General features: G+C 33.4%; 2 protein-coding genes across 4 annotated transcripts; both read right to left on the bottom strand.

Moving 5' to 3' along the window:
* Positions 1-1,217: 1,217 nt before the first annotated feature.
* LOC115887743 (cytochrome P450 9e2-like) lies at positions 1,218-22,214 on the bottom strand. Of its 3 annotated transcripts, none has more exons than XM_030907218.1 (7): positions 21,925-22,214; positions 8,969-9,108; positions 8,740-8,905; positions 8,364-8,529; positions 6,251-6,455; positions 5,951-6,193; positions 1,218-2,496 (listed from the first exon to the last, which is right to left on the bottom strand). In XM_030907218.1, exons 1-7 carry the CDS (start codon positions 22,122-22,124, stop codon positions 2,060-2,062), a joined length of 1,557 nt encoding a protein of 518 aa, XP_030763078.1. In that variant the 5' UTR covers positions 22,125-22,214; the 3' UTR covers positions 1,218-2,059. The 3 variants fall into 3 exon arrangements, with proteins under 3 accessions (XP_030763078.1, XP_030763077.1, XP_030763079.1); XM_030907217.1 differs by having other exon boundaries at positions 2,060-2,496; positions 8,945-9,108; positions 21,925-22,124; XM_030907219.1 differs by lacking the exon at positions 1,218-2,496 and adding an exon at positions 4,403-4,608 and having other exon boundaries at positions 8,945-9,108; positions 21,925-22,124.
* LOC115887744 (cytochrome P450 9e2-like) lies at positions 3,549-4,228 on the bottom strand. Its single transcript, XM_030907220.1, is given in 3 exon segments — positions 3,549-3,783; positions 3,786-4,050; positions 4,053-4,228. Coding segments are annotated over 3 exon segments (432 nt in total). The 5' UTR covers positions 4,086-4,228; the 3' UTR covers positions 3,549-3,649.
* Positions 22,215-22,974: the final 760 nt, after the last annotated feature.

Below are 22,974 nucleotides of genomic sequence, written 5' to 3' on the forward strand. Positions count from 1 at the left end.
ATTACTTAAATTTGTATTTGAAAGCACCCTTAAATACAAACTATGGAGTGTAGAGGTACACTCCATAATACAAACAAATATTTTTTTACGCGTCAAAAACTTATTGTTTCTGGTAAAAAAATATTTTACGCAACTAACTATTTGTTACACGTAAAAAACAATTTTTATACGCGTCAAAAACTTATTGTTTCTGGTAAAAAAACTTTTTTTATGCATAAAAAACTATTTTTTTACGCGTAAGAAAATATTCCTTTAATTTATTACTTTTTCAGCATTTCAAACTACATTTTTTCAAACATTTCCTTCAAATTTTTGAATTTAATATAATCTTCCTAAACAGTAGATGTTCTCTATAAAAATATTTTTCGATAATATCCTAAAATGAAAAAATGCATACTATTTAATTTAATTTTTATTGCATTATTAAATATTACGTCCGCCTATGACGGGGTCTCATAGAAAACGCTAAAAACGCTACAGAAAACAAATTGATTTGTTTTCATTTGCGTTTTTTGCGAGATACGCCGAACGCTAGAAACTTTTGTTGGGGCCACTCCTATATAATCCTGTTATTTTGTTTTAGACGCAAAAGACGCTTCATGCTAAAAACGCAAAAAAACGCTTTCTGTGCGGCCGTGCACGAAGTCGCTGGTACACGCTAGTAAAATATAAAACTATTAATTTTTCCATAGCGCGTAAAGAAGTTTCACTTCAAAAATTTTGAATAAATGTCCTAAAATGTTTGGAGCGCTTTCAGATGGAGCGGAACGTCCGCGACGGACCGTCCGCTTGTTTTTATATTAATGTGTTTATGCCATGTTTATGTATATGGCCGTCATCCAGACGGAGCGACTGTGAAATTGTTTATCTCATTGTACTTGCTTGAAGTCGCGGACGCTCCACTCGCGCTCCATCTCAAAGCGCTGTTAGTTTCGGACTTTGGTTTCGGAGATACAAGATGTAGAAGTTTCATTTTTATTTCGGTTTTTTCCAATTAATTTCTGAAGTAACGTCAATTTTGGGATGAAAATTGGTGTTTGGGAGTTTTTTGAAACGAGAAATTTGATTTTGATGTCAATTTGACTCCTATTCTTAGAGGGCGCCACCTACATATTTTTTAATTGGTTTGGAAAGTCCCGGACGGCCGCACGGGTCGCCCGGCTTTTCCGCCAGCCCTGAAAACACCCTGTATAATAAAAATAATTTAAAAAAATAGCAAAGTTTGAAATAATAAACATTTTATTGATAAGTAGGTACAAAATATACAGTGATCAAACGGATATATACAGTATGTCCCCGGATTGTCTTTACAAGAGGAGACACTTTTATTATTGACATTTTGAGAAAAATGCATTCTTCATAAACATTTTTGCTTGTTCTAAAATGGTTAATCCCATTTATACTTTTCCAACTTTCCATACAATTTTAAAGGAAATAAAAAAAACATGAAAATAATGTTGAATTAACTAAGTGCTAAAAAGCAAACGCTAAAAAAACTTTTTGTGGTAATATCACTTCGATTTCATTCTTTGATAAATGTTTATTATTAATTTTGATTAACGTCATGTTTTTTGCTGTTGTTCAAGTATAACATTTTCCTATAAGTATTATCACCCTTTTCGTAGCATTGAACTAATTATACAGGTTGAGTCTTAAATAAGGGTAGGTAAATATTTTCAGGGTTGATTTTTAGAGCTCGATAAAAGAAACACATTTTCTCTTTACCGTTTTTCAAATAAGTCCAAAATAACTAAGTTAATTATTTTACTTTGAAAAATACCTACCAAAAAAAATGTTTTTCGCTTAAATTTTGAGTGATGGCACATGTTTTTTGAAACACCCTGTATAGCGCCGTTCGGATTTGGCGATAAACTGTAGATCCCTGTACTTGTGAGACACTGATGACACACATCACAAGTACATGCAAGAGGTAGCCGACGCTCTGTATAGAGTATGGCACTGTAAGAAGAAAATGTATTTTTTTTAAATGTCACTACTGTAAAAATGTTTTTTCTCTTGTAAAGATAATCAGGGACATACTGTATATCGCAGAGCCTTTCTAAGAAATCCTTTTAAAGGTGAACCAGAAATCTCCTTCGACGTAAGTCGAGGGACCAACTGCACCCTTAACGAGTTTCAACGGAAGAATCATCCGTTTAGCCGGTTCGATCTCGAAATTCAGCAGTATTTTGAACAGCAGAGTTTTCATCTCGATCAGGGCAAACCTGGAACCTATGCAATTCCTCGGTCCCAATCCAAAGGGCATGTAGTAGTAAGGGTTGATATTTTTGTGATCGGAAAATCGTTCTGGGTCGAATTTCTCTGGATCTGGATAGAAATTAGGGTCCCTGTGGATAGCTATCGTCGGAATAATTATCATTATTTTTTTATTTTTCAAGTGAATCGGTTTTTCTTGAGACGTTTGAGGAGAAATAATGTATGGTTTAGTGCAAACTCTATCCACGCGACTAAAGGGTGGCCATTTTCTTAATATTTCTACAATAAAAAAAATTCTATACTTTTTCCTGCTTTTCTAGTTAAGGCTTATTTATTATTTAGCGACAATCCCAACATATTCGTAACAAACATAAACAAGCAATTTTATTAAACTTTAATAAATAAGTGTTATTATTGTTTTAGTGTTACATACAGATTAATTGTTTTACAAAAAAATGAGAAATTTATATACTGGTTGTTACAGCTTTAAATGCAAGTTTTGCAATGCTAGCAGTACCAACATAGAGTCTAACTTTTTATTTAGCATGCTAAAACACTGTTAGTTTTGATTACTATTTTTTGATTATTATGCTAAAATGCTGTTAGTTATTATTTGTTTTATAAATCTATATAATGGCCGTTTTATAATTTACGTTTCAATAGTTTTATTTTCATATATTATTATTTTAATACTTTATTATTATAACAAACTAAAATATACAGGGTTGTCCAAACCGCATTCGGAAAACTTCGGCAGTATATTTTCCAGCATATAAAAATAAATAAAAAAGTTCGTACAAGTTTATGTCCCAAAATGCTTGGTTTCGGATATACAGTGCGTGAAAGTTTCATTTCTATTTGGATTTTTTGCAAATAAAAAAAGAAAATAATGACGGAAATGTATATTTTTCTCTCAGTAGACAGGTACGGAGGAAAAGTTATTACAATTCAAATCAGTTAAAAATATATAAGTGGACCTCAACAAGTAGGAGTCATATTGACATCGAACTCAAATTTCTCATATCAAAAAATACCCAAACACCATTTTTTATCCAGATATCGACTATTGTTCAAAAATTATTTGGAAAAACAAACGAAATAATACATACATACAGCCGTTACTCGCTGACGAGTATTCGACACACATAAAGAAGATGGTCACGCAAGGCGTTTTCTTTCCTGAGCTTTTCTGTGACTGAAAAGCCCGATACGTGATGTTATCTGCCTACCGCACTCCGGACATTCAAAAATCTCATTGCTTTGTTGCCTCTTTACTTTTTGGTTGCCGCTGTTAACTGAATTTACAACCCTTCTTCATTGAGTTCTATTGTGAGCTGCTTTTTTCCACTGATTCTGCATGTTAATTCCCTTTAACTTTCGTGGAAAATGTCCTTGTACCTTTTCAGTTGTCCACCCGGCCTCCTCTTTAAAATTATGATTGGATTCGTTTCAGCCCAAGCCAAAACCCTCCTTCAGCAGTGTGATTTAATCCTCTCTTGGCAACCTTCAAGGGAATTATAGTTTTTGCCGTGGGAATCAATTCGAAATTAAGCAGTATCTTGAACTTTGTACTTTGACCTCCATTAGAGCGAACTTGGATCCGATACAATTTCTGGAACCCACACCGAATGGAAGATAAGTGTATGGCTTAATGTTGCCCTTGTTTTCATCCGAGAAACGTTCTGGATCGAACTTTTCGGGATTGGGATAGTTTTCTGGACACCTGTGAATAGCGTGAGTCGGAATCCAGATCATGTCGTTCATTTTGAATTCGATATATTTCTCTTCTTTAGTAGCTGTTCGCAGGGTGTAATGTTTGGTGCATATGTGGTCCTTATAGCGATTACAGGAGGCCAATTTCTTAACATTTCTGAAATAAACCGACCAGAAGTATAGTTTTTTTATTTGAAAGAAGCATTCGAAGGAGCTGTTAGCAATCAGAATATTATATAAAACCATAAAACCCACACTAGTATAAAACGAAATGCTTAGATTCGTTTCAGACCAAACCAAAAGCCTCCTTCGGCTTTCACAGCAAAATCTTTCGACAGTTTGAGAGGAATTTTTGTTTTTTTCGTAGGGATGATCTGGAATTTAGACAGTATTTTGTAGAGTAAAACTTTGGTTTGTAACAGAGCGAATCTGGACCCTATACAATTTCTAGGTAGGGTTTGATATCATTCTTATTTTCATCAGAAAATGTTTCTGGGTTAAATTATTCTGGATCGGGATAATTGTCGGGATCCCTATGAATACCATGGACTGGAATCCAAATTTGAGAGTCTTTTGGTAATTCTATTCTTGGCTGTTCGGAATTTCCTATATGTAAAATATATGGTTTGGTACATATGCGATCCAACGATTCTCCTACAGGCCATTTTCTTAGAATTTCTGTAATAAATATTCTGATATTAGTATTTCTCTTATCCAAATCTAAATGAACGTTTATTGTGTGCATTAGTTTCGTATATCAACATTTACATTATTATCCTTTTTAAACATAAAAATAATTTTAACACATTCTGCTTTTTTATTCATCAATATTTTTCAGAGCAAAGCAAAATTCTCTTTCCGCAGTAAAGTTTTATGAATCCTTGGATATCTTTGGTAAAATCGTAGTTTGTTTCTAACATGCTTTATATTTCTTGGAAGATTTAACAAAATGCGCTGTTACATTTTTTATCTACTATAAATTAGTTTACTAAAATAAAATATTTAGATATCTGTAGGTACCAAGTAGGTACACTATGTTTAATTCAGGGCACGTTTCAATCCAAACCAAAAACCTCCTTCTGCAGTATGATTCAGTGATTTTCTCGCTTATTTCAATGGAATAGACGTTTTATCAGTAGGAACCAGCTCAAAATTTAATAATATATTCAACAGCAACACTTTACATTCCAATAAGCCAAATCTGGATGCAATACAGATCCTTGGTCCTGATCCGAAAGAAATATTAGTATAAAGCTTAATCGAATCCTTGTTTTTGTCGGAAAATCGTTCTGGATCAAACTTTTCAGGTTCAGGGTGGAACTCAATGCCAATGTAATAAAAAATGAACAAGAGTAAATATAAATGTTGTAATATAATGCTCATAATATAATGTGTGTAAATACTTTATTATCTGTTTTTAATTTTATCGGAGGATTAATATGATTAATTTCTGTTAAACAGATTAATCAGTTATGTTGCTTTTTAGACATATGCTTTATGAATAGTGTATTTTGAGTTTATTGATGTATACCGGGTGCGTCTCAAAAGTGGCTCACCCCTATAACTTTTTTATTTTTTCAGATAAAAAAACGAGACTTGGTATGTAAGTATATGACATAAATTAGGATTGATTGACGTATTCATTTGATTTTGGTCACTTCCTGTTTCACCGGAAATGACTATAAATTTTGTTTTTTAAATGGCACCCTCGTTTTTTTTTACTTTATTCGATAGAAAGTGAAATTCTGAATAGTATGCCATATCATATCTCAACTTCTGACATTTTCGATTAATAAAAAATCGTATTTTAAATTTAAATCTAGAATACCATGGCTATATGTTAAAAACACTAATGTATGATTTTGTGAGCCACTTTTAAGACGCACCCGGTCTAATAAATAACGGAAAACAAGATAAGCGACAGATTCTAAAACTCAAAAAACTTCTAAGAAGCAAAAGCCAAGCATAGTTAGTTGATTAAAAGGTAAAAATTTCCTTGTTTTGTATCGTTCGAACTTACCCGACACCACCATATCCAAGTATTTCATTTTCAAGAGTACATCGTAGGTAATTTTTCCATCGTTTTCTTTGTAGGTCGTCCTGATTTCCTCTCTCAGTCTGTCTTGGACGTCTTTATTAACGGCCAGCTCGTAAGATCCGAAGCACATAGCTGTCGAAATGGTGTCAAAACCGGCAAAAAAGAAACTCAAGGCTTGCGATGTAATATCGTCGTTTGTTAAGGTCTTTAACTGTTTAAATTTGCCTGAAAGTACGACTTACTTAGTTAAAAGGCCTGCAAATTGGATAAATTTGTCTTTACCCATATCGGAGGATTCTTGTACTGTGGCAAATCCAGTTTCAACAGCCCCATTTTCTTCATGCTTGATGCCTTTCCTAGCTTCCAAGAGCATATTGATCATATCAGGTCTAACAATGTGATTGTCCTCTCTAGTTTTGATTGTTTCATTAATGATGGTTTTGAAGAACATAGAAGCATCTTTGTCCAGCAAGGCTATTTTCAATTTCTAAATATGGACGTTGGATATTAGAAGGATATTAGTTATAAAAATATTTTTAACAGTACTGATTTATCTATTATTATATGCATGTCAATTAAAACTGCGTTCTGTTATTTGTACGCTACATGAATATTTAAAAATATAGTTACAACATTGTTGCAAAACTGCGTCTTAATTTAGTAGAAAATAAAAACATCAATGCAAATGGGTGAATGTAACCAATCATGCTCTATAATTTTGAATATATTTTCACTTTTAAAATAATTTGATAATAATTATAAACAATTAAATGTGATTTAAAAGATAACTTTGGATTTTATTATAAAGCATTTGAGTGTTGCCATAGTCTCTTTGAATGTGTGGTATACACATAATGATAATGATCCAGTATTGAAACGAAAAGGATTTCGAACTTCCATTGTCTTTATTTGTTTTGATTAACACCACGTTTCGGTCAGAATGATCACTGACTGTTATCAAGTGTAAAATAATTGCTAAAACTACTGCTTATAGTCTTCGATCACACCCTCTAGATCACAGGGTATGAGTATGCTCAAATCAAAAAACAATAATTGTTTATTTCGCAGTTAATAGAAAACAAATTTTGTTCTGATTTTTTTTCTAATACTGATAGCAATTATTATTGTCATTGTTAATAAAAGCTAATGGAAGAGAAATGTTTTATGTTTTATGCACTTCAGATTCGTGTTAAGGCGATAAGATACTATAATGAATAATAATTTATTTATATTCTTAATGTTTAATTTCATAAGAAACTAACATGTACCAGCGACTTCGTTCGCGTCGAATTAATCATTTGTAATGGTGGTGATAAAGCAAAGCAAGAATTTCCATTAACATACAAACTGGATAAAATTTTCTCACATTTATGTCAGCATGAGAAAAAACAATATGGCGATATTATTATCTAACTTGGTAATAATTGAGGGGTAGTTTCATCTCGTTGGAATTTGACTTTCGAAAAATCCGTTTGCCAAAAATAAGCTTTTTACGTCAAGCAGTTTAAGCAGAACCGTGGTTAAGAAATTACCCAACTTTTTGGAACACCCTGTATGCTTTTTTAAAAAATTTGAAAATATGTAAAAAAAACAAATAAATTATGCTTGTCCAAGCGTTTTTCCGAAAGACTCACCGTTTTTTAAATAACAAATTTTGTAATGTTTGAGGGGCGTTTTCACCCTCTTGGAATTTGAGATTCGAGAAACCCCTCCTAATCGAACCTCTACACCCCACAGTCAATCCGTTTGCCAAAAATCAGCTTTAAACGTCAAGCAGGTTAAGCAGAATCGTGATTACTCAATGGTCATATTTTATGAAACACCCTGTATAAATTTATAAAAAATCTTAAAATATGCAAAACAACAAAATGAAATATACGTGTTTAACAGTTTTTTCCGAAAAACTCACGGTTTTTTAAATAAAAAATATTTTAATATTTGAGGAATTGTTTCACCCCCTTAGAATTCGAGTTTCGAAAAATCCCTTCTTATCGAACCTCTACACCCTAAAGTCAATCTGTTTTCCAAAAATCAGCTTTTTACGTCAAGCGCTTTAAGCAGGATCGTGATTAATCAATGACCAGATTTTTCGAAACACCCTGTATACATTTTTAAAAAATCTTGAAATATGTAAAAAAACAAAATAAAATATACGTGTTTAAGCGTTTTTTCGGAAACTTGACTGTTTTTAAATAAAAAATATTGTAATATTTAAAGGGTGGTTTCACCCTCTTGGAACTGGAATTTCGAAAAATCCCTTCTTATCGAACCTCTACACCCTAGAATCAACCTGTATGCCAAAATTGAGCTTCTTGCGTTGAGTGGTTTGAGCAGGATCGTGATTAATCAGTATGTCAGTCACTTAAGGATTTTATATATTAGTATAGATTCGTACCTTGAAGATTGTCGGGAAAACAAAGAAACCCAAAAATTTCAGGGTGGTGATGATGCCAGTGAAGTTTGTAATTTTTTTACCCATCAAGTAAAATGTGTTGCTCGGTTCAGCTAGAGAATCGACTTTGATACCAAAAGCTGTCGTGGCAATCACGTCATTTGTGTATCTAGACAATAAAATCTTGATTTAAAATACCAAGTATAAATAAAAACTACATATTAGTTCTTTATTATAGACATTTCTGCACAAGTGTATACTTCTTTACTCGGACAAAAAAACACATTCTAAGATATAAAATCGGCCAAGATCTGGACAAGATACAATAAAATGCAGAATATTTTTCGAATAAGGAACAATACTGAATAAGCTCTATTACCTCGTATAGGTGTCTTTCATTTCTAACTCGATGAGATCCTCCTTTTTATCCAAAAAGTACTGAACAAAATTGTCAGCAGCTTCGTCCATCAAGGCAAACATAGTCTTCATTTTAGAACTTGTGAAAGAACCGCTAAGGGTAGCTCTCATTTCCCTCCATCTTTGACCTATTTAAAAAAGGACAATTATGGTTTGAAGCACATGACCTTTCAAGGAAAACAAGTTTTTACCCCACAACGGATCTGCATCGGGATCAACAAAGCTCCTGTGATCGGTAAAATGATCGAAATCTTTCACAGTGATCTGCTTGATCAATTCAGGATCCCGCAACATTAATGTCGGTGTGGAAAATTGATAGAATCCTACATATCTTTAAAAGAATCCTCCTATTTTAGGGTGTATATTTTTATTGTATGTTGTACATTCAGATGCAAAAAAACACAACGGAAAAAATGTTCTTCAAATTTAAAGTGTTATATTTTCTTTATTTTTACACCTATTTTCATGATTTTTTTGGCAAACTGTATATAATTATATCAACTTTAAGTAGTAAACTTAGTTTTTGTATAAACTTTTGTATTTGGCTTTTTATACAGGGGTAATTAAAGGGTTGTTTTTACCTAACTTTAAAACACTATGTGCAATAATTTCGTGAGTAAATTTTCTTAAAACACTATTTTTCGGTCAGAACCATAGTCAGAACCAAGACTCTTGAGCAGTTTTTTTGGCTCATATCAACACGCAGTAGCCCAGAGCCTATACAGGTACCGAGGTTCAACAAATTAGAAACAAGCTGAAATTTTGCATGGAGCTTCATTTTGTAGATATTTAAACATCCTAAAACCCCAGCGATGAACCGTCACCCCAAAACCACCCCTACAAGGGGTTAAAATGGCCCTTTTCTTACTTTTTATTCAATAACTCTAAAACTACGAATTTTAGGAAAAAAAGTGACGAGTAAAAAATTAAAGAGAAGAAAATTTCCTACCACATAGGTAAAGAACCAAAATTTTTAGAATTTCAGTGTCGCAGGTGCGAATTTTTTAATTTAGGAGGATTGTTTCTCAACCCACCCACCATTCTGTGTTTTCCAACCCACCATTCTGTGTTTAACTTCAAATGAAAGCATTTTTGAGATAAATCTCGAGACCAAAAAATTTATTAGGATACAAGTTCCTATAAAAACGATCTTTTTAATAAAGGTAAGTTACCAGTGGCGGAGATAATTTTTTTAAATGTGCGTTTTTTACATTTTAAAAACATTGAATAAGAAAAATTGTAGTTTTACCAATAATTTCCCATGAAATAGGTATATTGAAAAATTTACACGTTTAATAACAAAATAACAAAAAACTTTAGCTCAAAAATAGGATAACTTATCTTAAGGATAGTTCTCATTCACTTCCAGATTTGTTGGGTTCATACATGTGATACCATTGAATTGACCACATGCCATAGTGCAGGTGTGTCACAACCAGATATAGCGTGGACAAGAAGAAGTAAGTAAGAATCACATTCTTCAGATCCCCCAATTTTTGTTGTAAGGCCGATATGTCGATTATTTTATTTGGTTCTGACACCTTTCCCGGACGAATCATAAACAGTCACTTGTGGCAATAATGAATCCGTAACACTATAATGTTCGTATCTTCGCTAACTACTGCTACGGTCCCTTCTGGTAAATTGTCACTTATTGCGACCGCTGTAATTACATAAGAGTATCAGCATCACCATCAGCGAATTTAACATTGATTCCATTTTCCAACAATACTTTCCAATATATTTGTTGGTGTTGATTGGCAAAAAATCTGCTTTTGGTAACTTCGCTGCAGATAAATTCGAGAAAGGTACAATAATTGGTACCATTTTTTTACCTGCAGATCTGCAATTCTGCTCTACAATTTTGGTCTCTATCTCTTCATAGCCATCAAAAACAACAGTGACATTTTTACCATAGTGATATGTTATATAATTATTGAGAAAACAGATCTGAAAATATCGCAGGGTACAGGCTTGGTTAAATAACGGTACCGTAAATAATTCCAACCGCAAGATTGGGGTTGGAATCTGAAAAATCGAGAGATGATTCCAATACATTCAGACCAGCCCATTGCTCCTACATGGGTTTTAGAAAAAAAAAATTGCAATTGCTCTTCGGGAGGCTGTAAAAAAGCATGGCACTATGGCATGTGGTCAATGCAATGGCATTACATGTATGAACACAACAAATGTGGAAGTGAATGAGGACTATCCTTAATATAAGTTATCCTATTTTTCAGCTAAGGTTTTTCTTATTTTGTTATTAAACGTTTAAATTTTTCAATATACCTATTTCATGGGAAATTATTGGTAAAACTGCAATTTTTCTAATTCAATGTTTTTAAAAAGTAAAAAACGCACATTTAAAAAATTTATCTCCGCCACTGGTAACTTACCTTTATTAAAAAGATCGTTTTTATAGGAACTTGTATCCTAATAAATTTTTTGGTCTCGAGATTTATCTCAAAAATGCTTTCATTTGAAGTTAAGCACAGAATAGTGGGTTATTAAAACAATCCTCCTAAATTAAAAAATTCGCACCTGCGCCACTGAAATTCTAAAAATTTTGGTTCTTAACCTATGTGGTAGGAAATTTTCTTCTCTTAAATTTTTTACTCGTCACTTTTTTTCCTAAAATTCGTCGTTTTAGAGTTATTGAAGAAAAAGTAAAAAAAAACCATTTTTACCCCTTGTAGGGGTGGTTTGGGGTGACGGGCTCAACGGTTCATCGCTGGGGTTTCAGGATGTTTAAAGATCTACAAAATGAAGCTCCATGCAAAATTGCAGCTTGTCTCTAATTTGTTGAAGGTCACCCATGTAAAACGATATATCGGCACTGAGCTACAGGGGTGGATGGGCCAAATGGGAAAACGGGAAAATTCCCGGTGGGCCGGCCGGTCCCGATCAGAGCTCAAAAAAAGATTGGATTAGCAAAAATTAAATGGTTAATCATCTAATTAAAGTGACGTAAGAACCTTAGTGACTCCATAACTAACTAATCAATTTTCATGAGTATAATCGTCAGTTGCTTTTAAACATAAACACCAATTTGTAAAATAACCCACTGTAAAATGTCTTTCTCTGGGACACTTAATTTTAATAAACATCTGTTGTTTGTTCGGTTTGAAAATTTTTATTATACAAGGTGAGTCTATAAGTGCAAATATTTTCAGGGCTGGTAGATCTCAATAAAATAAACATAATATATTTTCTTTATCGAGTTTCAAATAAGTCCAATCGAGTTATTAAAGTTTGGAAATTTAAAAAAAAATATATTTTTTTTAAATTTAATGTTAGTTGTTTGTTGTTAAATTAGTTTCTCCCGATTTCCCATTTGGCCCATCCACCCCTGTAGCTCAGTGCCGATAAATCGTTTTACATGGGTGACCTTCAACAAATTAGAGACAAGCTGCAATTTTGCATGGAGCTTCATTTTGTAGATCTTTAAACATCCTGAAACCCCAGCGATGAACCGTTGAGCCCGTCACCCCAAATCACCCCTACAAGGGGTAAAAATGGCCTTTTTTTACTTTTTCTTCAATAACTCTAAAACGACGAATTTTAGGAAAAAAAGTGACGAGTAAAAAATTAAAGAGAAGAAAATTTCCTACCACATAGGTAAAGAACCAAAGTTTTTAGAATTTCAGTGGCGCAGGTGCGAATTTTTTAATTTAGGAGGATTGTTTTAATAACCCACTATTCTGTGTTTAACTTCAAATGAAAGCATTTTTGAGATAAATCTCGAGACCAAAAAATTTATTAGGATACAAGTTCCTATAAAAACGATCTTTTTAATAAAGGTAAGTTACCAGTGGCGGAGATAAATTTTTTAAATGTGCGTTTTTTACTACGTTCAATTTAAAAAAAAATATTTTTTTTTAAATTGAACCACCTCAATTTTTCGATATTAAAACGGTAAGAAACTATACCGTGGGAAAATTTGCAGTGAACGGAAAGTTCTAAAAAGTTCTAATTGTCTACAAGTTGTAAAATTTTTTTGACAATAAAAGTATTTATTTATTTATTTAGTTTTCTAAAATATGCAGAAAAAATTAAAAGAAAATGCTCGATTTCATCTTTTTTTGCAAAAAAACCTCATAGACGTGTTTCTGGGGTCGAAATATACTACCCCTGAAAATATTTGCACTTATTTAACACTCACTCTGTATAGTTTTACGCAATATTCTTTTATTTATAACTAATAAATATGACTGACTGGCAGCAAAAAAAAGAATGAATAGCATTAGGTAAATTGAAATAGTCTCGATCTAAATGTATACTAAGAATACGGTAGCGTAGATTGACAACTGGGGGCATCGGTGCAATATTTTTCGAACTCCCCTTTGTAAGAAGGTAGACGAATTTGACACGAACTCTGCGGTTGACGGAGAAAACATATCTATGCTTGGCTCGAGTTGGGGACGGACTAAAAGCCAAGTCTGAGAACTAAAAACCAAGTCTAAATTGTTCTTTAAAATGTTGCTAAACTGAATTTGCTAAAAATTACTGCGACCAGAGACGGCAGAAAAGAGTTAAATAAAGTTTAAACTAGATTAGATAATAAAATATTAATATGTCTCGAAGATCCAAATATTCTTATTATGGACTGTAACATAACATTACATCATAATACATCTACATCCACCGCCTAGGTATTGCCTAGGTTTTTTTCGTTTGAGTCATGGCATTATCACATAAGATGCCAAATGTACAAAAGTATAGAGGAAAAGTTTCGTGATAAGAACTATATGTATAATAATCTAAAAATGCTCCAGTTTTAATGGCGACCGCGGTTCATTCAGTTAAAAACAGGTGTAGACGAGGAGGCTGCTGCTGTAGCAGAAAAGAGAGAATTTCTTTCTATACAATGTGTAAAAAAGTATATACCCGAAAAGCTAAAGGTAATGTATTTGACAGAGGATCAGCTGAACTGAATGAATCAGAAACTTTCTCAAAATCGTAGCCTATTCAAGATCAAATTACCGGTATCGATAATGGAAATAAGAACCCTGTAAAGCTGAGCCATTTTGTAGTAAAAATTCAGATGTCAGACCCAAACCAAACCAAATCAAGACAATTTAATTTTTCTAAACCGGAGGCGAAAAAGCTTTTTCGCACGAGCGAAAAATACCCTTACTTATATACAGGTTGTCCCAGAAATAAGTGCAAGTATTTTAAGGAGTGGTAGATCTCGATAAAAGAATGATATTTGCTCTTCATCGTTTTTCAAACAAAATCAGTCTTTTCAAAGTACAAAACAACGCAGTTATTTTTGAAAATTTCCAAAAAAAATATTTTTATGCTCAAATTTTGAGAACCACTGTATCTTTTCTGGATTTTATTTCTTGTAAATTTAATCTACTATGTTGCCATATTATCAAGAAATAATGTTTTTTACTAATAGAAACTAAAAAAATTTCCAAAACATTTTTCAAAAAATTCCGAATATTCAAAAGTTTTTTTTGCGAAAAAAAAGCCTTATAGTGGTGTTTCTGGGGTTCCACTATACTACCAGTTAAAATACTTGCTCTTATTTCTGGAACGCCTTGTATAGATAAATAAAATATGTTTCTTCTTATATGGGACGGTAGAGGTGTGTAGTTCGTGAACGAACTAGTTCCAATGAACTATTCCGACCCCGGAATGAAAGGAACTAGTTCCTGGTTTCTCAAAGGACTAGTTCCTCAGGACCTATTCCGGGATCGAGACTGTGTCCGATATAGAATAATATGCGACGGCGACGGATCGGCTAGCGCGCGTAGCCCGAGGGTAGACAGGAGTGGGGTGTGCCAGACGTACCTTATCGGATCCGGATCTAGAGGAACTAAACCTGTGAACTAAACTAAATAAAACTAGTTTACGTACGAACGTATCGGGCCAGCGCGATCGATGCTAGGCAGGAGTGGGGAGTGCCAGCCTTAGTATGCGAACACAGTGCAAGCAGGTTTGCCGCTTACCGGTAGTCGCCGTCAATCTGGGTACCTATTCTTGACATCGTTCGCAACTTTGCGTATACGCATCACGTGTATTGTTATAAACAGGGTATCCCAGAAATAAGTGCAAGTATTTTAAGGGGTGGTAGATCTCGATTAGAGGTTGGAATTCTAGTTCCTTGGGAGGAACTAGTTCCTTAGTTCTAATTCCTCATGAGGAATAGTTCCTTGAACTAGGTCCTTAGTTCACAATAGTTCCCGACTAACATTGACATCCCCGTTGCTTGCTAATGGATTCGTTTTCAGTCAGAACTATTCACCCCCCAGTTTACTATTCAAAATTATACAGATCATTATAATTTTTATAATGTACGAAATATAAGAAGACTGTGTGTAATTGCATATGTTAAAAACATATAGGTAAGTTTTATAGCAGATAAAAAAAATAAAGAAACTCAAATCAGAGTTTAAAAACTATATCACAAATCAATTGGAGGAGATAATACGAAAAATTTACGAAAAAATGTATTTTTCCTCACTTCAAGCTTTTTGTTTTTGTCTAAAAATTCAGAATATCTACTTCGTTTTATAAGATATTATTTAGTTTTAGGGACCTAAAGTGAAACATTCCAATAAAATATTTAAAAAACAAAGTAAAAATCAAAAACAATATCCACCACAATTTCCTGTGGTAATTACGCCGCGCCGGCTGTGGCAATAGACAGTCGCCTTGTATTATATCGAGGATCTGCCGACTTAATAGATTCCCGTGAACTAGTCTTTTAATAGTTCCTCTATGTCCGGATCCGATAACATACGGCTGGCTCTCCCCACTCCTGCCTACCATCGGGCTACGCGCGCTAGCCGATCTGTCGCCGTCGCATATTATTCTATATCGGTCCAGTCTCGATCCCGGAACAGGTCCTGAGGAACTAGTTCTTTGAGAAACCAGGAACTAGTTCCTTTCATTCCGGGGTCGGAATAGTTCATTGGAACTAGTTCGTTCACGAACTACACACCTCTAATCTCAATAAAAGAAACATATTTTCTCTTTATCGTTTTTCAAATAAGTCCAAAATAACAGAGTTATTTTACTTTGAAGATTTCCAAAAAAAAAATGATTTTTTGCTAAAATTTTGAGAACCACTGGATCTTTTCTGGATTTTCTTTCTTGTAACTTTAATCTACTACCTATGTTGCCATATTATCAAAAAATATTTTTTTTTAAATAAAAACTAAAATAAATTCCAAAAAAAATTTCAAAAAATTCGGAATTTTCAAAAAAAAAATTATTTAGAAAAAACCTCATAGGCGTGTTTCTGGGGTTGAACTATTCTACCAGTTAAGTTAAAATACTTGCACTTATTTCTGGGACACCCTGTATATGGGTAAATAGTAGCGCCGCGCCGCGCCGCCTCGCGCTTATAACCTTGAAAAATTAAAGCGTGTTATCAAATCGGCTAGTTTACAGTGAAAGCACGCAGGCACCGTCAACCAGCGTTCATCGGCGTTCTCGCTTTTACCGGAACGAAAAATTATTTATTTCTGCTTTTGCACGCGCCGACGGCGCACAGGGGGTATTAAGAACTAAAAGTTGGCCAAAATTATGTTTTATGATTTTTTTGCTTTTTTGCTAGTAATATTGATTATTAATTAGAGGAGAGGTTGCTAATATGGAACCCCATTTTGTTTTTCCTACCAATATTTTTTCCTCTACTCTGAAACCCTTTCCACCGATCAAATAGGGCCATTCTGTGCAAAACCAAGCAATTGGATGAGGATGCTAGAACAAGAAAGTAATTTGTATATTATAAACGATATTTGAGCGAGGATGGGTGTTAATAGGGTAAAGACTATTTCCTTTAAGAATCTATTTAAATCAATGTTTTTTTTGGAAGTGGCAAATATTGGCAAGATTTTTGTGCATATTCCAATGCTGGAGACTTTAAGCATTGAACGGATACTAATTTCCATGCGGAATATTGCCGAATAGTCTTACACCTTATAAAAATGCCACTGATTTTTTAAATATAAAACATTATAAAAAAATAGAATAGAAGGAAACGTTTCAAAATAAAAATATGGCATAAAACAGAACAGAGCCAACAAACAAAGCTGGCTCTGTATCCATCATGACAGTTATTATGAACAATTTGCAAAAAAAGCACTACAAACAATTCCACTATTTTTATAATCTTAGAAATATTCAGAATACACTCAAGATAATTCATACTTTTAACTGAAATATATTATTTATTTGATAGTGAACTTACGATTTAAAAAAGCTAATAAACGTGCTTACATTTAGTATTTATAGATTTGTATTCAGTTAAGATAAAAAATGAAAATAAAAAAAATATCACTTTTGGCCAGGTTTATAGACCAAATACCCCTATGTGCGGCGGGCGCGGCGTTTCAATATGGTTAGGTTAGGTTAGGTTAGTTAATCAGGTAAATTTCCTCTTAATTAGCTACTTCCTTAATTAGCTACTTCCCTAAGGGTACGAACATAGTGGAGGCAGGTTTCTGCTTTCCGGCAGCCAGCGCCGTCTCTGGGCACCTATTCTTGATCACTCGCATCTTCAAATATAGCTCGCATCTCGCATCTCCTAAAAAGCCATATAACAATACACAGATGCGTAACTTTGCGTATATGCATCACGTGTATTGTATATGACTATTTCGGAGATGCGAGAAGGGTTTGGAAGTAGATAATTAAGAGGAAATTTACTTGATTAACTAACCTAACCTAACTAAACCATATTCAAACGCCGCGCCCACCTCGCCGGGGCCGCTCATAGATGTATTTGGTCTATAAACCTGGCCAAAAATGATATTTTTTTATTTTCATTTTTTATCTTAACTGAATACAAATCTATAAATACTAAATGTAAGCACGTTTATTAGTTATTAGCTTTTTTAAGTCGTAAGTTGACTATCAAATAAATAATATATTTCAGTTAAAAGTATGAATTATCTTGAGTGTATTCTGAATATTTCTAAGATTATAAAAATAGTGGAATTGTTTGTAGTGCTTTTTTTGCAAATTGTTCATAATAACTGTCATGATGGATACAGAGCCAGCTTTGTTTGTTGGCTCTGTTCTGTTTTATGCCATATTTTTATTTTGAAACGTTTCCTTCTATTCTATTTTTTTATAATGTTTTATATTTAAAAAATCAGTGGCATTTTTATAAGGTGTAAGACTATTCGGCAATATTCCGCATGGAAATTAGTATCCGTTCAATGCTTAAAGTCTCCAGCATTGGAATATGCACAAAAATCTTGCCAATATTTGCCACTGCCAAAAAAAACATTGATTTAAATAGATTCTTAAAGGAAATAGTCTTTACCCTATTAACACCCATCCTCGCTCAAATATCGTCTATAATATACAAATTACTTTCTTGTTCTAGCATCCTCATCCAATTGCTTGGTTTTGCACAGAATGGCCCTATTTGATCGGTGGAAAGGGTTTCAGAGTAGAGGAAAAAATATTGGTAGGAAAACAAAATGGGGTTCCATATTAGCAACCTCTCCTCTAATTAATAATTAATATTACTAGCAAAAAAGCAAAAAAATCATAAAACATAATTTTGGCCAACTTTTAGTTCTTAATACCCCATGTGCGCCGTCGGCGCATGCAAAAGCAGAAATAAATAAATTTTCGTTCCGGTAAAAGCGAGAACGCCGATGAACGCTGGTTGACGGTGCCTGTCTGCTTTCACTGTGAACTAGACGATTTGATAACACGCTTTAATTTTTCAAGGTTATAAGCGCGAGGCGGCGCACAGTGGGCCAGGAAGTAACTAGGAGTTTGACTAATTAAATTTCTTTTTGTATGTCAACAACTTTTATCTAAATATGTATTAAAAAATGAATAAATACAATTTTTACGAACATCGGACTTTAATAAACTATAATTGTTGCTATACAGGGTGCTCCCTAAATTCCCTATGCAGGGTATAACTTTATTAACAAAATGAAAGGCGCGAATCCTCACTTAATTTTAAAATGAAGATGTAGGATAACATTTTTTAGAATTTCTCTTCTGTTTTGGTATACAGAGTGTCAATGATAACTAATTAAATGGATTTGTATATAATCAGAGAATATGTAACAGAGAGTTTTTTTTCTTGAAGATGAGGCAAGGTGCTAAAAAAATTAAAGAGGCAAAAAATTTGTATTTTAATTTTCCTCGTCTAAAAAAATTAAGAATGAAGAGAAAAATCAGTGGCGTACATCTTTATCAATAACATTGCCTAAACGAAAAGCTACGGCCGGCCACGGTACTTATTAATTTTTCGAAAAAAATTATGAATTACATACATAAAGTTAAAAAGATCATACAATAGGTTATTTTGTTTGAAATTGAACAAAACATTAAATAACATGAGCAATGTTCTTATACGTAAACATATGGTATTTAAGAAAAAAACAATAAATTTCACGGCTAACCGAAAAGGCCAACCACAAAGTTAACTTATTTTTAATAAATAGATCCAGCTATTCAGAATCACTGCTACTGTCATTATTGTCGTTGAAAGATGATGGATTTGGATCAAATGATTTTAGTAAATTTAGAGTTTCGGGAACAAGCTTTTTCTTTTTGGATAACTTAAGTTTTCTTAAACTTGTAATTAGTGGATTAGAAGAAATTAATAAATTATGAAATACATCTGTATTAGTCTCGATTCTGCTCATTTTTCTTGAATGATATTCCCTGTATCGTCTGTACTCCTTATTTCGAGCTTCTTGAGCTTCCTCACTACATCTACAATTATGCCTAAAGATTTCTAAACTCTTTTTAAATTCTTTGCTTTTCGTTTTGACTTCGGTTACTCGGTTTGAATTATTTAAAAATTATTTTTTTAAAATGGAGCAGCTGGGAGCAAGATTTTGTTTTGCAGAAAACATTATAAGATGTTTCTTAAATACACGGTAGTAACAGTGGCCCTAAAGGATGCTAAAATTTTAACATATTGCTTAATAAAATTAAAAAACCCTTTATTTGGCAATTTTTTTTGGTGTTACTTAAAATGTAGGATTTCTTTAGGATAGTTGTGTTTCAGAGTAACCTTATCAGCATAAAATTAATATGAAAACTTCCCTTCCCTGGTTTCTTGCATGTTTACTTTGGTAAAAAAACAATTTCTTTGAAAAACAGCTCCAGTTTTAACAGGCAAAATTCTATAAATTGAACAACACAAAATGACGCGTCAACAAACTTAACAAAATTATTGTTGATACTCGCACCATGACAACGGAGCGAGTTCATTTGATTGTTTTCTGATGCTTCATGGTATACTTAATCAGTCTGCGATAAGAAAGAAAAAAATTCGACGAAATAAGTTCTGGGTCCATTTCAATCGCTAAGGCTATCCCTGGCCCACTGTGCGGCGCGGCGCTGCGCTACTATGTAACCATATACAGGGTGTCCCAGAAATAAGTGCAAGTATTTTAACTTAACTGGTAGTATAGTTCAACCCCAGAAACACGCCTATGAGGTTTTTTCTAAATAATTTTTTTTTGAAAATTCGGAATTTTTTGAAAATTTTTTTGGAATTTTTTTTAGTTTTTGTTTAAAAAAAATTATTTCTTGATAATATGTCAACATAGGTAGTAGATTAAAGTTACAAGAAAGAAAATCCAGAAAAGATACAGTGGTTCCCAAAATTTTAGCAAAAAATTATTTTTTTTTGGAAATTTTCAAAGTAAAATAACTCCGTTATTTTGGACTTATTTGAAAAACGAGAAAATATGTTTCTTTTATCGAGATTAGAGGTGTGTAGTTCGTGAACGAACTAGTTCCAATGAACTATTCCGACCCCGGAATGAAAGGAACTAGTTCCTGGTTTCTCAAAGAACCAGTACCTCAGAATCTGTTCCGGGATCGAGACTGTGACCGATATAGAATAATATGCGACGGCGACAGATCGGTTAGCGCGCGTAGCCCGATGGTAGGCAGGAGTGGGGAGAGCCAGCCGTACGTTATCGGATCCGGACCTAGAGGAACACTTGTGTCTAGCCCTAGCAGGCAACTATTAAGCCCGACCAATCACGTTAGAGTTTTTGACAAACACAAATGTATTAACACCCTTCAAATAACCACGCTAACCAACCTGATTGGTCAAGCGTAATAGTTGACTGCTAGGGCTAGACACTTCTTAGAGGAACTAAACTAAATAAAAGACTAGTTTACGTACGAACGGATCGGGCCAGCGCGATCGATGCTAGGCAGGAGTGGGGAGTGCCAGCCGTATGCCGTATGTTATCGGATCCGGACCTAAAGGAACAAGAGGAACTAAATAAAAGACTAGTTTACGTATGGATCAGCCAGCGTGATTGATGCTAGGCAGGCGTGGGGAGTGCCAGCCGTATGTTATCGGATCCGGACATAGAGGAACTATTAAAAGACTAGTTCACGGGAATCTATTCAGTCGGCAGATTCGCGATATAATACAAGGCGACGACGATGGATTCGGCCTTGTCTATTGCCACAGCCGGCGCGGCGTAATTACCACAGAAAATTGTCGTGGATACTGTTTTTGATTTTTACTTTGTTTTTTAAATATTTTATGGGAATGTTTCACTTTATGTCCCTAAAATTAACAAATATCTTATAAAACGAAGTAGATATTCTGAATTTTTAGACAAAAACAAAAAGCTTGAAGTGAGGAAAAATACATTTTTTCGTAAATTTTTCGTATTATTTCCTCCAATTAATTTGTGATATAGTTTTTAAACTCTGATTTGAGTTTTTTAATTTTTTTATCTGCTATAAAACTTACCTATATGTTTTTAATATATGCAATGAAGGAACTAGAATTCCCACCTCTATGGGACGGTTGTCTGTTTTTCCCTGGCCGGTTTCCACTTCCCCATCCGCCCCTGTCAACACGTCAACACATGCCTGCACAAATTCATGAAAATAGGTCCAAAAATAAAAAAAATACAAGACTTTAAATTTAACGAAAGGTTTTTTTTTCGATGCGTTTTTTTGCATCTGTGTGTAGAATTGTCGACATTAATTTACACTCTTATTTACACTAATATAAAAGTTATTACAATTTGGCGTATGACCAAAATCATTCTTTATGGATAACTAGCTTAGAGTTAATTTGAGAAAATCAAGAACATTCGTGTGAAAAGAATGCAGACGTACAGAAGATTCAGCAAGTAAATTAAGGAAAAAAGAAAAATTATGGTGGTACCTTTCATTGGGATACATATTGTAAATCCATTCTAAAAATTCACTAAAGCTCATTCTTCTGAACAAGGTCGTCCATGAATCTCCAAGGAATATCCATGGTTTAGTCTGTTTCACACCTCTGTCTGACCAATAATGTAGGGGTTTTACGAAAAGGTACCATGTCAAAGCAGCTACTATAGCCGCTCCTATCAACCAAATCATACTCGGCACAAAAAACTACAATAACAAACTATTAAAACAATGTTTAAATCGTCCGTTTTGGTCAAATTGAGTGTTACAATTAAGCAAGATTTAATTATGAGTTCATTGAAATTAATATGACAGCTTTTATTTACAGATATTATCAGGAACTTATCTATTTTAGTTGATATTAGCCTTGTGTATATATATACAAGGATATTACTAATATTGTTTTTTTCTCGGAGGCTAAAGGAGACAAAGCCGTTTTGAGTGACTTGTTTTCCAAGACTGGTGAATGATACAAAATTGTGCAATATTTCAATATAATTGACAGATATCTACCTATATTTAATTATATTAAGATTGCTATCGATAGAATATTAGAAAAGATAGAAGCATTAAATAATATAAATAAAAAAGTTATTACAATATCAAGTGCAATCATTCAACATCCTTATAATTAATTTAAAATGTATTAGATGATTCTATATGTTTGTAATTTGTACGAGTAGTAGCTTTGGGTTTTGTATTATAAAATACTACAAAATAAAAATAAAGATAGCAAAATTATATACAGGGTGGTCCGAATGTATTCGGGGAACTTCGGCAGCATATTCTGCAGATTTTTAGTTAAAGTTTTTATAAAAATAGTTTTTTTAAGAATTCTTTTATTTATAGGTACGCAACAGACGTCATTGGTTCCACTGTTTTTGGTATTAACGTCGACTCGTTAGAAAATCCAAAAAACGAATTTTATCAAACGGCTTACGACATTACAATTACATGTATGTGTAGAAATAATATTTCAGTTTAAGATTTAATAATGCACATTACTAAAGTTCTTAGCTGTGACAGCTGTTGGTGATTTATT

This window comes from Sitophilus oryzae, unplaced genomic scaffold, assembly GCF_002938485.1.
Source record: "Sitophilus oryzae breed Bouriz unplaced genomic scaffold, Soryzae_2.0 scaffold_637_pilon_pilon, whole genome shotgun sequence".
Lineage (NCBI taxonomy): Eukaryota > Metazoa > Arthropoda > Insecta > Coleoptera > Curculionidae > Sitophilus > Sitophilus oryzae.

Bases quoted from the DNA above. Each gene is read 5' to 3' on its own strand.
- LOC115887743 (XM_030907217.1), bottom strand. From the start codon at position 22,124: ATGATTTGGTTGATAGGAGCGGCTATAGTAGCTGCTTTGACATGGTAC. The intron at 9,109-21,924 runs GTACCACCATAA...ATTCTTTTAAAG, and splicing joins AATATGTATCCCAATGAAAG to ATATGTAGGATTCTATCAAT. The intron at 2,497-5,950 runs GTAAGTTCGAAC...TTTTTATTGTAG, and splicing joins CTTGGATATGGTGGTGTCGG to AAATATTAAGAAAATGGCCA.